Raw genomic sequence first — 15,291 nt, forward strand, 5'->3', positions numbered from 1 at the left:
CTCTCTTCTTTTTCAAGAAAAAAACTTTGAATTATTTGTTCTTTTTTCCATCCATGAAATTATCTCTTCTTCCCCATTTTTTTTCTCGGCTTTGGTCAAAGTATCCGGATCGGATTGACCGAATCCGACACGCACCCCGCACCCGCGCCCGCACCAGTGTCGCGTCGAGACGGGTTCGGCCGCAAAAATGAAGAGTCCGCGCAACATAGGGTTCAGTATATATAGATGATTGGGTATCATTCGTAAAGAATCATATTATGTTGTAGATTCTCTACTTTTTCATATACTTCTTGTACATGGGAGAGAGTTTCCACAACAACTATTACGCCTCAATCCCAAACAAGTTGGACTCAATTATATGGATCCTCATTGACCATGTCTCTCAGAAAGACTATTACTAACATTGTTTACTTTATAAAAGAATAGTGTTTCTAGAGCCATTTGAAAATACCACCTACATAAATAGAAAAACGAAAAAAAGGAGGAAGTAAAAATCAACTGCATTGGGAAGCTTCCATTTTTCCTGAAAGCCTGAGTTTAAGTACAATCACGTCTTTGACATTCTGGGTCCCCTATGAATTCACTTTTCCATTTATATTATAATTTTACAAAGTTGAACACATGTTATAGTATAATTTTACAAAGTTGGACACGTGTTATATGTTAATTAACAAAAGATCAATGAATAATATACCAAATTATTGATTGAAGGAACCAAATTTTCTACAGTTTTCTGGTAAACAAAGGAAGGAAAAAGAAAACGGCAGGTGAGAGAGAGGGCTATGTACAGTATTGTCTTTAAATATACGCGGTCATAATCATCAAAAAGTAGATAACTGTCTTTTCTTCCCACAAGATGTCTTAATTGCTCTTTTGCAGAAATATAAGGTTTGAATCACGGAGCAATTTTATGTATGAAATTCTTTATCTTCATTCTTTACTTCATAACTTCTCTTACCAAAAGCTATTTACAAATCTGAAGAAACTAACAAGATGAGTTCACCAGCTATATGAAGTAGCTTTGCCAATTCTGTTCAAGCTACAATATGTATCCTTTTTTTGCTTAAAACATTATAAATACCCGAAGCTTGAAATGGAATAAAACTATTTACATACTGAAGAAAAATACAATTGTAATGAGATAGTTAAGATCCAGTGTCATTACCTTTTCCTTCGGTAAAAGCATACTTTTGCCTCCAGCATGCTCCCTAGCATCAGTGCACAGATGCACATTAGATGTGATATCATTAACATTCTCTTCATCACCAGTGAAGGACTTCTCCTGGTCTAGCCTGTATTCTGCTCTAACTTTTAATCTTTTGGATGGGATTCTCAGAGATCCTAGCGCCAAACTCGGAGAGTCAATAGACAGGGGAACAGACTTATCTTGGCTGCTTGTAACATCTTTACAAGATGACCATAGATCGAGAGTGTTAGGAAGGCTTGTATCTCCAAACAGTGGGTCGTTGTTGCTGCAAAATGTCACATTTGAGGATTTTGAGCCAGATGAATACAATCAGGGATCACCTAAATTACATCAATATATATATATATACACACATTTATGGAATTACTGTATACAGCATAACAGACAATATTTTAAGATATATTCCTATCTAGAATACTTTGCTTTGTTACTGTATACAGCATAACACACAATAGTTGAGATATATTCCTATCTAGCACACACAAAGTACAGCTAATGCAAAAAAGAATTGGAGACCATAGAAGTGGGTAAAATCATATAGGAGCAATAGGAAGGGGAAAAGGAGACAATAATAGGTTTTTTCCCCAATTGTGCAAAGAAAAGGAGAAATGGAAACCTATCTTGGGTAGGACAAGGTTTAGTCAAATACGGGAGAAATTAGAGCAAGATGAAGGAAGCTATGGGGGGAGCGGGGGGTGGGGGATGTGGTGAAGAGAGAAATTATGGAAACAATGACATCATTTAGGAGTCAAGGTAGTTTAAAAAGAGCATTAGTGCAACCTTCATTGCGCTCATTCCTAAATGAGACGACAACAACATACCACGTGTAATCCCACAGGTGGGCTCCAAGGAGGGTTATAGTATAAACAGACCTTACTGTCTCGTGGAGATAGAGTGGTTGTTTCAGATAGATCCCCGACTCAAGTAAAGCATTTTAAATCAGTTGAAAGAGGAAATATGGAAATGAAGGAGACACGAAAACCTATACGGAAGCTATAAGCCTAGTAGAGTGCATTTACAATTTTAGTACTCTCAAACAGATTGATCAAAGGAAATGACGGGATGCCAAAACAACTGTGTTTCAAAGTGTGAACTCACATACAAACCTATATATTTCAACGATACACAAGCCAGAAAGAACAGAGAGAGAAAACTGATGTCTACCTAAATATCTTATCAAGATCATCGAAACTTCCAATGTTAGCCCATCCATAATCAATAAAATCACTTTGCTCCAGTTCCTCATTCTGATGGTGAAAAACTCGAGAATCATCACCAAGCCAATTTCTTTCATCTGATCACAAAGATAAACAATTGAATCCAACTTGTACCTTTTGTTTATTTTTTTGATTAACAAAAAGTCCAATTTTTAACTATGACTGCAGGTTATTTATTTCATGCAAAAGGCTGGAAACATTAGCATTAGCACCTCTAAGACATTCATATTTTGGAACTTCTGTCAGATTATTAGATGCTTCAGCACCCGAGGAATCTTGATTACTCTTCGTAGCATTGGTCAATGACAGATCAGTGCCCAATTCAATCCTGCATCCAGCTTTCATAGTAGGTCCATCAGTGTCATGTTTGGAACTGCCATCTAGTTTAATATTACTCAGATCCATTTTAGTTGTAGGTTTCTTCTGATCAGTAGGCTTGATGTTAGAAGCTTCCACATCCCATTTCTTCTTAATGTTATCTCCATAAGCTGGAGCTTTCCCTTCACTTCCATCAGGATGTGGCACTATGTGGTCATCGCTCTCACCAGTCTCGCCCCATATTATATCGTTTAGCTGATTCAAGAAAGAAATATGTCAGAAGTAAATGCAAGTATAATAACTTGAAAGTAAAATTTACAGCACCTTAAGTCATAGAGAAATGAATATTAGCAGACACACTTATATATGTAGGTGAGTGATGCAGAAGAGAAGAGGAAAAACACTACAGTAGTCTGCTAGCATAACACCATTTTCGTGATCTCGCCTGCTACTTGTCCTTTCAAGTTTCAATCAGTGATGTGAAGAAAATACTATCTTAATCATCAAGGCAAGGCAAGGGTGAGAATAATGTGATTATAATTCACAAAGATACCAATTTTATCATCCAGTCAAATCTTAGAATCTGGAAAAGGCATACTACCAAAACAGAAAGCAAGTCAGCTTTCTGATATTGGACTTAAACTTACAAAATTCGCCACATGCATTAAGCAAAGTGAGTGCTTGTTTTCTGATATTGGACTTAAAAGAAGGGTTTCTACTAAGGACTGATATCATATATTATAACCCAACTAATGGTGGAACAGGAAAGCGGTAGATAGAAAGCGCACAGTCCATTGTGTTGTAATTGATTTTGATGAAACAATGCAAGTGTTCATGTTCTCATGAGCAGGAGATAACAGGAGCAGTTATCGGGTTTCTGTGAACTGTTATATAGAGAAGCGGCAATTTGGAGACCCAAGCTAGAGGTGAGGGGTCTTCAATCAAATAGGACAAGAATATTGGTAGTGGTTGCAGAGGGAGGAGGCACAGAGTTGTGGGGAAGACACGATTCCTGGTAGGGGTGTGCATTCGGTTTTTCGGTTTTTGGTTTTGAAAAAGTGTAACCCAATCCGAACCAAAATAAATATGGTTTGGTTTGGTTTTTCTCTTTCCGGTTTGTTTTTTTTCGGTTTGGTTATTCGGTTATACCAATAATTAGAAACATAATCAAAGTTATATTAGGTTAATTTGGTAATGTCAATATATATATATATATATATATATATATATATATATATATATATATATATATATATATATATATATATATATATATATATATATATATATATATATATATATATATATATATATATATATATATATATATATATATATATATATATATATATATATATATATATATATATATATATATATATATATATATATATATATATATATATATATATATATATATATATATATATATATATATATATATATATATATATATATATATATATATATATATATATATATATATATATATATATATATATATATATATATATATATATATATATATATATATATATATATATATATATATATATATATATATATATATATATATATATATATATATATATATATATATATATATATATATATATATATATATATATATATATATATATATATATATATATATATATATATATATATATATATATATATATATATATATATATATATATATATATATATATATATATATATATATATATATATATATATATATATATATATATATATATATATATATATATATATATATATATATATATATATATATATATATATATATATATATATATATATATATATATATATATATATATATATATATATATATATATATATATATATATATATATATATATATATATATATATATATATATATATATATATATATATATATATATATATATATATATATATATATATATATATATATATATATATATATATATATATATATATATATATATATATATATATATATATATATATATATATATATATATATATATATATATATATATATATATATATATATATATATATATATATATATATATATATATATATATATATATATATATATATATATAATAGTGTTTAAATGATGATGATCGCTATGTAAGATATGATCTCCGTCTGCGAAATTACACTTGATTATTGATCCAAATTTTAATCTTCTATATTTCTTTTCTGCGATAACTTCTAAGTCTAAATATTCGAATTTCTTTATACTTCCTATTGTATTATTTTTATGCTAAGTATAGGGTCTTATTTTTCTTGTCGTATCGTTCTAGCCAAATTTGTTGGATATAATGGTAAATTCTAGCTCCTATTATAGGTATTTGTAAATCTATCTGTTTAATTTCTTGTTCTATTGCATTTATTTCTTGAGTAGAAAGTATGTCTGAGTATAGTTCTATATGTTCTAAATATAGTTGTCTTTGTTCTATTAAGAAGTCGTATATATCTGAATAATTTTTCCTTATTCTTAAAAGATACCAATGATATTCTTGGTCAATTATTATCTGTCTCTCGTAGGGTCGAGGCCTTCTTTTATATACTCTTGCTGGCATATATTTAAACAATAGGATTAGTCTATTATTGGTCTTTGTTCAGGATTGTAACTTATGCTCTGATACCAAATAAAAACGTTTAAATAAAATAGATAAGATTCTTAAATAAAATTAGGTTGTGATGCTGGGATTAGCTGCGTTTGTAAATTATGTTGTAAAATCCTACTCAGTACTCCCTCTTCCTGCTCCGTTATCTAGTTTAGTAGTTTTTTGTTACTAAATCTATGTAATTTCTCCCAAAATTACTTTTTTTTTTAATTGTTGTTCACTTCTCCTTATTTTATTATGTTCATCTATTTTCCTTAACACATGTTCTTAATACCTGCTTCTTTAACCACACCCTGGGATATGGTTATTGCACTTCGAAGCATTTGTGCTAGGTTTATTTTTAAGATATCTAGATCTTGTTGGGATTGATTCTGTTGTTATTGCAGTCTGGGTAGTATTTTTAGAGAATATTATTCCATCTCTAATAAGGAGACAACTTCCATTGTTATGTAGTAAGAAGTCTAATCCTAAGACAAAGTCTACCCTAATATTTAAATCTCTAACCCATATTTTTTCTAACTTCTATGTTGGTTTATAAAAATCTGCACATGTGTTTAAAAAGCTTATTTGTGCATTACTAACATAATGCTTATATACATTTGAAGATCCATCCATTTGCATGGCGCTTTGTGGTTCTGAGAATTCTTTTATTACATCTATAGGTAGGATACCTCTATTTATTATACTTTTTGTGCATCCTGAGTCTACTAGAGCTAGGGTTTCTATTTCGCAGTCTTGAATCCTTATTCTAGTTAGTATTTTTATGGTGTTAATTTTCTTGTCTTCATTACAAATCAGTCCTTCAAATGACTTGTAGTCTTCTTTTTTATTTAAAAGTTCTATCTCTAATTCTGGTGTTATAATCTGGCTGGGTTTTTCCACTTCCTGTTGGCTGGTTTCTTCTTCTTTCTTTTTCCCTTTTTCTAGACTACTTATTCTTTCTTCTAAACGATCAATTCGTTCTTCTAAAGATTTTAATGTCTGTTCTTTTGTACTTACGGTTGCTTCTATTATTTTAATATTAAAAACTTTATCAATGCATCTAATGCAACCTTCTATATAACAATTCATGCATTTGGCTCTTCTGTCTTTACTTGGGTATCCTGTGCAGTTAAAGCATCGTTGACTATCTAATCCTTTTCCTTTACAGAATTGATGATCACATTGTATATTAACAAAAGTATAATCCTTTATATTTAGATCTAGCTTTTCTAATCCTATTTCATTATTAAAGTTTCTTCTTCTGAATCAGATGAGTCTTGTTTTCTTCCTTCAATGGCATCTATGCTTATTACCGAATATATGCTTTCATTATCTGACATATTCATCTACATTTATCAGGGTTTCTTGGAAGTCTTCTATGAGCTGAGCATTTCGTGTTCTGTTGTTATTTCTACCTGGACAAGTGTTAGCTAGATGTTCTTCACTTCCGCATGTAAAACAAGATAGTCTATTTTTGTAAATTTTGTTATTATTATGTTTTCTTACGTGTTTGTCTTTATTTAGGTAAGGCTTTCTTGCAGTAGATTTTCTTAAATAATACTTTTTCCTAGGTTTGTATTCTTGGTTATTTTGATACGTTCTTCTGTATTTTCTTTTTGGTGTACTTTGATCATAGCTTTGTGTTGTATATATATTTTTACAAAAACCTCTTTCACTTTGTTTTAATTGTTTTTGTATTTGTATATTTGTACATTTTTCTTGTAATATTTCCATAACATGTTGTATTTTATGTCCAATAGACCAGTTAGCGTTTGGATTTTGCATTACTCCCCTCTCTTTTATTCCATCTTTCTTCTATTTCTCTTCCTAAGGCTCCAGGGAGTTTGTTAAAAAGCTTTTTTCCCAAGCTTTGGTCAAACGCATTACCTCTTATAGCACAATAGTAAAAATAGTCTTTTAAAAAAGTTCTTTATATGGCTCCAATTTGTTATACTAAGTTGTTCTAATTTTATTAGTGCATTCTTTTGTAACACTACTAATCCGCTATTTTAGTCTTCTCCTGTTATTAGGCTGTGTATTTTATTAGTAAAATTATACGGGTTTGGTCCTATATTTACTAGTTCTTGGAATTCTTGAGGGTAAGCTACTTTATATGCTTCTCATACTCCTTTGATTGATTCTCCTAGAAAAGTCTCCATGTATCTATACATAGTTTCTGCATCTGTTTCACTATAATGGTGTATATAGTCTGCTACTACTATTCCTTTCCATACATCTATTACTGAGTTTCATAATTGAGGGTCATGAGACGTTATATTTAGTATTTTTCCTCTATCTCCTCCGTCTTGGAGTTTGATAGAGGCTTCTATTGGCATTCTTATTCCTATAGGTCTAACCATTTCTGGTTCTGTGGCCGGGTCTTGTCTAAATACACCGTGTCGTGGTAAGTTACCTATAGTATATTCTACTGGTGGTATTGGGGTTGTCTTTTGGAAGGGACTTGAACTTGAAGAAGCGGTTTCCATAAATTCTTTTAAATTGCGTGTTGTCTCGTCATCGGCTCATCGCTTTCTTCTTGGGTATCTTCTTCTTGTTTATACCCATAATTGTTTGTTCTAAATTTGCATTCTTTAAAGTGTTGTTCTACTATAGGGAATTTAATTCCTCCAAGTTTACACCCTTTACATTTAAAGAATGTTATTTTATTTAATTGGTGTAATTCTTTTGCCCTTGCTATTGCTATGTCTACTTCATAGTCGTCTTTTTTTATGATTTGAATATTCATTCCTTCCATATTGATAGTTGTCTCATTATCATCCAAATCTTCATCTATTTCTTTTTGGTCGGTATATTTAGTCTGTAAATCTGATTGAGATTTGTCCTTTATTATTGGTATATATGAAAGGTGGTCGTTTGGTCTTAGAACTTCGTTTTTACAGAATTTTTCTAAATTCCATTCTCTACCTGCATATTCTTCTGAGTCTATTTTTAAAGGTTTCATTAATTTTATCCCTTTGTTTCCCATCAATCCTACTGCATCGTCTATTTTAATTTTAAACTTGGAACTACTGTTAGAGGCTAATTTACCTATCTAACCAACGCATATTAATAAATTATTCCCACAGTTCATTTCTTCGTAACCTTTAGTTTGAATTCCTATTTTTATGTATTTTCCAAATTCATTTGAATTTATCATGAAGTCTGGGCTGCAGTAAATTAGAGATTTTTCTTCCTTGTATATGATTTATTAGTTTTGTCTTATCTGGAAATTTATAGCCATCCATTCTGGTATTATCATTAAGTCTGTTATAATTTATTACCATTCTAGCTTTTCCTCTTACTATTTCGCTATGATTTCTTACCATAAATGCTGCTGACCTATGTCTTTAAGGGTCTTTCTCCAATTATTTCTAACTTATCTAGAATGGAAATTACTTGATCTAGGTCTTTTTGATTTTTTATTACTCTTATATGTTGCAAACCTTTTTTGAAATTGTAAAGTTTTGTATTTATTTCTATTAAATTATAGCTCTTTTCTATATTTGTATCTGCATAGCTTAATTCTAATAATTCTATTTCTTCAATTTTTTCTTTTTCATCTATAATATGTATTTTAGTACAAGTCATTCTTCTCCTTTATCGCATTTTGAGGTACTTATGTTAGGTCCATTTTTAAGATATCTTGATTTTGTTGGACTGAATTCCATTGTTATTGTCGTTTGGGTAGTATTTTTAGAAAAAATTACTCCATCTCTAGTAAGAGGCAACTCCCATTGTTATGTAATAGAAAGTCTAATCCTAAAACAAAGTCTACTCTGATATTTAAATCTCTAACCCATATTTTTTCTAATTTATACGTGGGTTTATAAAAGTCTGCACATGTGTTTAAAAAACTTATTTGAGCATTACTAACATAATGTTTATATACATTTGAAGATCCATCCATATGCATGGCGCTTTGTAGTTCTGGAAATTCTTTTATTATATCTAGAGGCAGGATACCTCTATTTATTATACTTTTTGTACATCCAGAGTCTACTAGAGCTAAAGTTTCTATTTCGCAGTCCTGAATCCTTATTCTTGTTAATATTTTGATAATATTAATTTTCTTGTCTTCATTACAAATTAATCCCTCAAATGATTTATAGTCCTCTTTTTCATTAAAAAGTTCGATTTCTTCTTCTGGCGTTGTATTTTGGTTGGTTCTCTCTTCTGCTTTTTCTTTTCCCCTTTCTAATTTACTTATTCTGTCCTCTAAACTATCAATCATTTTTTTCTAAAGATATTAATGTTTTTTCTTTTGTACTTATTGTTTGGTCTATAATTTTGATGTTAAATATTTTGTCAATGCACATAAGGCATCCTTCTATATAGCAATTCATACATTTAGCTCTTCTGTCTTTACTGAGGTATCCTGTGCAATTAAAGCATCTTTGATTATCTAACCCTTTTCCTTTAGAAAATTGGTGATCACATTGTATATTAACAAAAGTAAAATCTTTGATGTTTAAGTCTAATTTTTCTAATCCTATTTCGTTTATTAGAGTTTCTTCCTCTGAATCAGACGAATCTTGTTGTCTTCCTTCTATGGCATCTATACTTATTACTGAATATATGTTTTCATTATCTGACATGCATTCATCTACATTTATCAGGGTTTCTTGGAAGTCTTCTATAAGTTGGGCATTTCTCGTTCTACTGTTATTTCTACCTGGACAAGTATTAGCTAGATGTTCTTCACTTCCGCATGTAAAACAAGATAGTCTATTTTTGTAAATTTTGTTATTATTATGTTTTCTTACGTGTCTATCTTTATTTAGGTAAGGCTTTCTTGCCGTAAATCTTCTTAGATAATACTTTTTCCTAGGTTTGTACTCTTGGTTATCTTGATATGTCCTTTTGTATTTTCTTTTTGGTGTACTTTGATCATAGCTTTGTGTTGTATATATATTCTTACAAAAACCAGTCTCGTTTTGTTTTAATTGTTTTTGTATTTGTATATTTGTACATTTTTCTTGTAATATTTCCATGACATGTTGTATTTTATGTCCTATAGACCAATTTGCATTTGGGTTTTGCATTACTCCCTCTCTTTTGTTCCATCTTTCCTCTATTTCTCTTCCTAAGGCTCCACGGAGTTTGTTAAAAAAAAAATTCCCAAGCTTTGGTCAAATGCATTACCACTTATAGCGCAATAGTAAAAATAGTCTTTTAAAAAGTTCTTTATATGACTCCAATTTGTTATATTGAGTTGTTCTAATTTTATTAGTGCATTCTTTTGTAATACTACTAATCTGCTATTAGGGTCTTCTCCTGTTATTAGGCTGTGTATTTTATTAGTAAAATTATATGGGTTTGGTCCCATATTTACTAATTCTTGGAATTCTTGAGGGTATGCTACTTTGTATGCTTCCGATATTCCTTTAATTGATTCTCCTAAAAAGGTTTCCATGTACCTATACATGGTCTCTGCATCTGTTTCACTATAATGGTGTATATAGTCTGCTACTACTATTCCTTTCCATACGTCTTACTGAGTTCCATAATTGAGGGTCGTGAGCTGCTATATTTAGTATTTTTCCTCTATCTCCTCCATCTTGGAGTTTGATGGGAGCTTTTATTGGCATTCTTATTCCTATAGGTCTAACCATTTCCGGTTCTGTAGCCGGGTCTTGTCTAAAGACGCGGTGTCGTGGTAAGTTACCTATAGTATATTCTACTGGTGGTACTAGGGTTGTCTTTTGGAAGGGGCTTGAACTTGAAGAGGCGGTTTCCATAAATTCCTTTAAACTACGTGTTGTCTCGTCATCACTTTCGTCTTCTTGTTTATTTTCTTCTTGTCTATACCCATAATTATATGTCCTGAATTTGCATTCTTTAAAATGTTTTTCTACTATAGAAAATTCTATTTCTCCTAATTTACAATCTTTACATTTAAATAAAGTTGTTTTATTTGCTTGTGGTATTTCTTTAGTTTTTGCTATTGATAAATCTACTTCATAGTCTTCTTCTTTTATATTTTGAATATTCATGCCTTCCATGTTGATAGTTGTCTCATTACCATCCAAATCTTCATCTATTTCTTTTTGGTCTGTATATTTATAGTCTGTGAATCTGATTGAGGTTTGTCCTTTATTATTGGTATATGTAAGGTGGTCGTTTGGTCTTAGAACTTCCTTTTTACATAATTTTTCTAAATTTCATTCTCTACCTGCATATTCTTCTGAGTCTATTTTTAAAGGTTTCATTAATTTTATCCCTTTGTTTCCCATCAATCCTACTGCATCGTCTATTTTAATTTTAAACTTGGAACTACTGTTAGAGGCTAATTTACCTATGAAACCGACGCATATTAATAAATTATTCCCACAGTTCATTTCTTCGTAACCTTTAGTCTGAATTCCTATTTTTATGATATATATATATATATATATATGAGAAGTAATTATATTAAATCTCTTAAATATACTTTCTAATAATCACAAGTAAAACGTAAACCAGAATACTTAAAAGTATATCAATTATAGATGTCCAAACATAAAATATAACAAAAACATAATGAAAGACAATAACTAAAAAGTGATAAAACTGGTTTATATATATAATTCGGTTTTTTTGGTTTTTTGGTTTTATTTTTCTAAATCCGAAACCAAACCAAAAAACCAAACAAAGTAAATTATAAATCCAAAACCCAACCAAAAAACCAATCCAAATTAGAATTCGGTTCCATTTTGGTTTGGTTTTTCGGTTAAATCCAAATAGTGCACACCCCTAGTTCCTGGACCGAACAGCTTCTCCTCGGGTTCTTAGCACTGTGTGTATGTGTGATGGTGGAGGGGGGGAGTGAGAATCAAAGATTTATAAATGCACTAAGCCAGTGCGAGAAAAACATAACTACAGTTTGTGCAGATCCCTGATTTTATCTGAAATTGCATCAACATCATGTAACCAGGTTGCACCAAAGAGCTAGCAAAATAAGACAGTTTTGTTTTGGACTACGTAAATTTCTCCTATGGCCTTAAAAAATTCTGTCATTTCTTTCAAGCCAAACAGTCCACCGAATGGCTTGAGGGATGGTTTTTTTTTTAAACTGGTAACATGTATATATTTATAGATATATATGAATTAGATCTGCACCATGACAGTGTTATCTACAATTACAAAAACCCAACCATGCTTAGGACTACAGCTTCACAAGGAACCTATCATATCAACTAGTGGTTCAGTCTCCTCTACATAGTTTTCTTTACACCAAAAAAGGAACAAAAGAATACAATTCATCTTGATTTTCTGCACAGGATTGCTTTTGTCTTCAAAAATTCTGTAGTTCCTCTCTTTCCAAATTGTCTACCATATACAAGCTGGGACAAGTTCCCACGACTTCTTTTGTCTCACTGCACCGCCAATATAGTTCCAACACTTCAATAATTCACAACTTGTTGCTGGCATAGACCATCTTAGTCCTACCAAGTTCAAAAAAAGTTGCCACAATTGTCCAGTTATGGCTTGAGGGATGGTATTCTAAGTCCTTTGTGATTTCTTGTGCATCCCTTCTTTGTTCCAACATATAGCTCCCTAGTGGATATTGACATAGACCAGGACAAGCGTAAGATTGACAAAAACTATGCTCCACAGCTGAGTAGTAACTCTACAATGCAAAAAGAGGTGGCCCACATTTTCAGAGTGCTCTTCACACATGGGGCACCTACTACGAAGCTGAATTTTCCCTTTTGAAGGTTGGAATGAGTGAGACAAGCCTCTCTAGCCACAATACAAGAGAAGCATGAGACCTTTAAAGGTGCCTTGCTAAGTCAAATTTTTTCCAAGGCCAAAAAACCTTGTTGTTACTTGATTCCAGCTTCCTTTAGCAGCTTCTGACCGTAAAGAGACGTTTGGGCTGCCCCTTCCATCTAGTAGAATCAGCTTTGTTACAGTCCAAAGTTCTGTTGCTTAGCATCTGAAGCAAAAGATATACTCGTTCTACTTCCCAATCATTTACATTCCTTCTAAAAAAGAGATTCCACCATTGTGTTGAATAAAATTCTGCAATTACTGCATTGTGCTGAGCTGATATTCTAAAGATATCCAAGAACTGCTCTTTAACAGGAGTGTGGCCCAACCATGCATCTTCGCAAAACTATATTTTCCCTCCATTACCAATAATGCAGCCCATATTTGCCTCAAAGTTATTCCAGCAACCTGTAATATGCCTCCAGACTCCCGTGTCATGAGGTGTTGTGGCTACGTAACACAGGAGTGCACCACTGATTCTCCACAGCGAAGTTTTCAACCAAGGTTCTCCTCCATAGTGCTTTACTTACCTTATTGAATCTCCAATGCCATTTCAATAATAAACTTTCACTGTGACACCTCAAGTTCTTGATTCCCAAACCCCCTATTCTTTTATCTTTAATAACTATATTCCATTTTGCAAGTGCGAAGGAGTGACCTTGTTTGTCACCATTCCAGATAAAGTCTCCTTAATTTGTCCATACACTTCAAGATAGAGGACGGTGCCAGGAAAGCGACAGGCTTAGGTAGGCAATGCACTAATAACACTGTTGATCATAGTGATTCTACAACCAAGAGAGAGGTATTGTAGTTTCCAATTCGTCAACTTTTTCTCCATCTTTTCAAGAACCTCGTTCCAGATTGATAATGATTTGTATTTCTCCTCCAATGATAAGTCCAGGTACTTTGTGGGAAGCGGACCAATGTTGCCTGAGCTGCACTGTATATCAATTTGCTGAGCTCCTCCATGACAAGGATGAAAAGAAAGGTGATAGAAAATAGCTTTTAAGCTTTTGGAGTGTTTGGGTAAATTAAAAAAGTGCTTATAAGCATTTGGTTTAAAGCTAAAATGAGAAAAATAAGCCCAAAAAAAAAAGCCAATCCAAATAGGATTTTAGTATATTCCTGTGCACCCACAGTGAATCTTCTGTTTCTGCCCTTTGATCCACCACTGTCTGGGGGCTCTTTCACATGGAACAAGGGTAACAACCAAGGCATTGCCTCAAGAATTGACAGGTTCTTTTTCTCCACTGATTGGGATGAATATTTCAGGAAGATCAAACAATCTCTGGTGACCAGAATCACATCAGACCACTATCTTCTTCAGATTACTTGTGGTGATTGGGAACAAAGGAAATCATACTTCAATATTGCTAATTGGGGGTTGGCGGTAGATGGTTAAAACATGGTGGGTCATTCCAGCGTCATCCAGACTTTATTTTAGCAACAAAGCTAAGTCTTTGAAAGCTAAATTAATGGAGTGGAATGCTACCAATTATGGCAATTTGGCAAGGAGAAGAACAGAGTTTTTGAATTAATTAACAACTCTTGATGTTTAGCAAGATTAAAACAAACCTACTGATGATGAATTGCTACACAAAGACAACATAGCAATGAACTTTGAGGAAATTACTAAATATGAAGAATCATCATGGAGGCAAAAATCAAGACTTTTCTTTCTTTTTTTGAGAAAGAAAAATCAAGTATTTTACGGCTAAAGCAGGTGATAAGAGCATCTATTTCTTCCACCGGATGGCCAATGCACACAAGAGATTTAAAACTCTGCACCGTGAGCTAGAGTTGTTCCGTATTTTAACTAGGGGCACTTTTGTCCAAATATTACTTCCCCTTAAAAAGTGGCTACTTTCCAATTACATTTGAAATGGTGACTAAACTTTGATTCCATCTAACTTTCTTATATCATCCACTCAAACTTAGTTTTCCAAGAAATCTCACCTACTGGGTTAGTCCAGAAACATCAAACAAGCTCTTTTTAAGCGCTACGATTTCACCTAAGTGTATAGATGTTGAACAGCTAAAATCAGCTTATTACTTGGCATTCTCAATTTAAAATACACATATCTAACAGAATTACAGAAGTAGGAAAGAACGAAAATCCAGGACATTGTTATCCAAAAAAAAAAAAAAAAAAAAATGGGGTGGGG

General features: G+C 31.9%; 1 protein-coding gene across 3 annotated transcripts in view; it reads right to left on the minus strand.

The window, feature by feature from the left end:
* Positions 1 to 15,291, minus strand: part of LOC102601920 (uncharacterized) — a 30,354-nt gene that overhangs the window by 13,877 nt on the left and 1,186 nt on the right. For all 3 annotated transcript variants that reach the window (XM_006365384.2, XM_006365385.2, XM_006365386.2), the window contains exons 2-4: positions 2,637 to 2,997; positions 2,372 to 2,501; positions 1,166 to 1,472 (exon numbers count right to left, since the gene is read on the minus strand). In XM_006365384.2, coding sequence (XP_006365446.1) covers positions 1,166 to 1,472; positions 2,372 to 2,501; positions 2,637 to 2,997 — 798 coding nt within the window. The remainder of the gene's footprint in view (positions 1 to 1,165; positions 1,473 to 2,371; positions 2,502 to 2,636; positions 2,998 to 15,291) is intronic.

The sequence above is a fragment of the Solanum tuberosum genome, unplaced genomic scaffold (genome assembly GCF_000226075.1).
Source record: "Solanum tuberosum cultivar DM 1-3 516 R44 unplaced genomic scaffold, SolTub_3.0 scf00541, whole genome shotgun sequence".
NCBI lineage: Eukaryota > Viridiplantae > Streptophyta > Magnoliopsida > Solanales > Solanaceae > Solanum > Solanum tuberosum.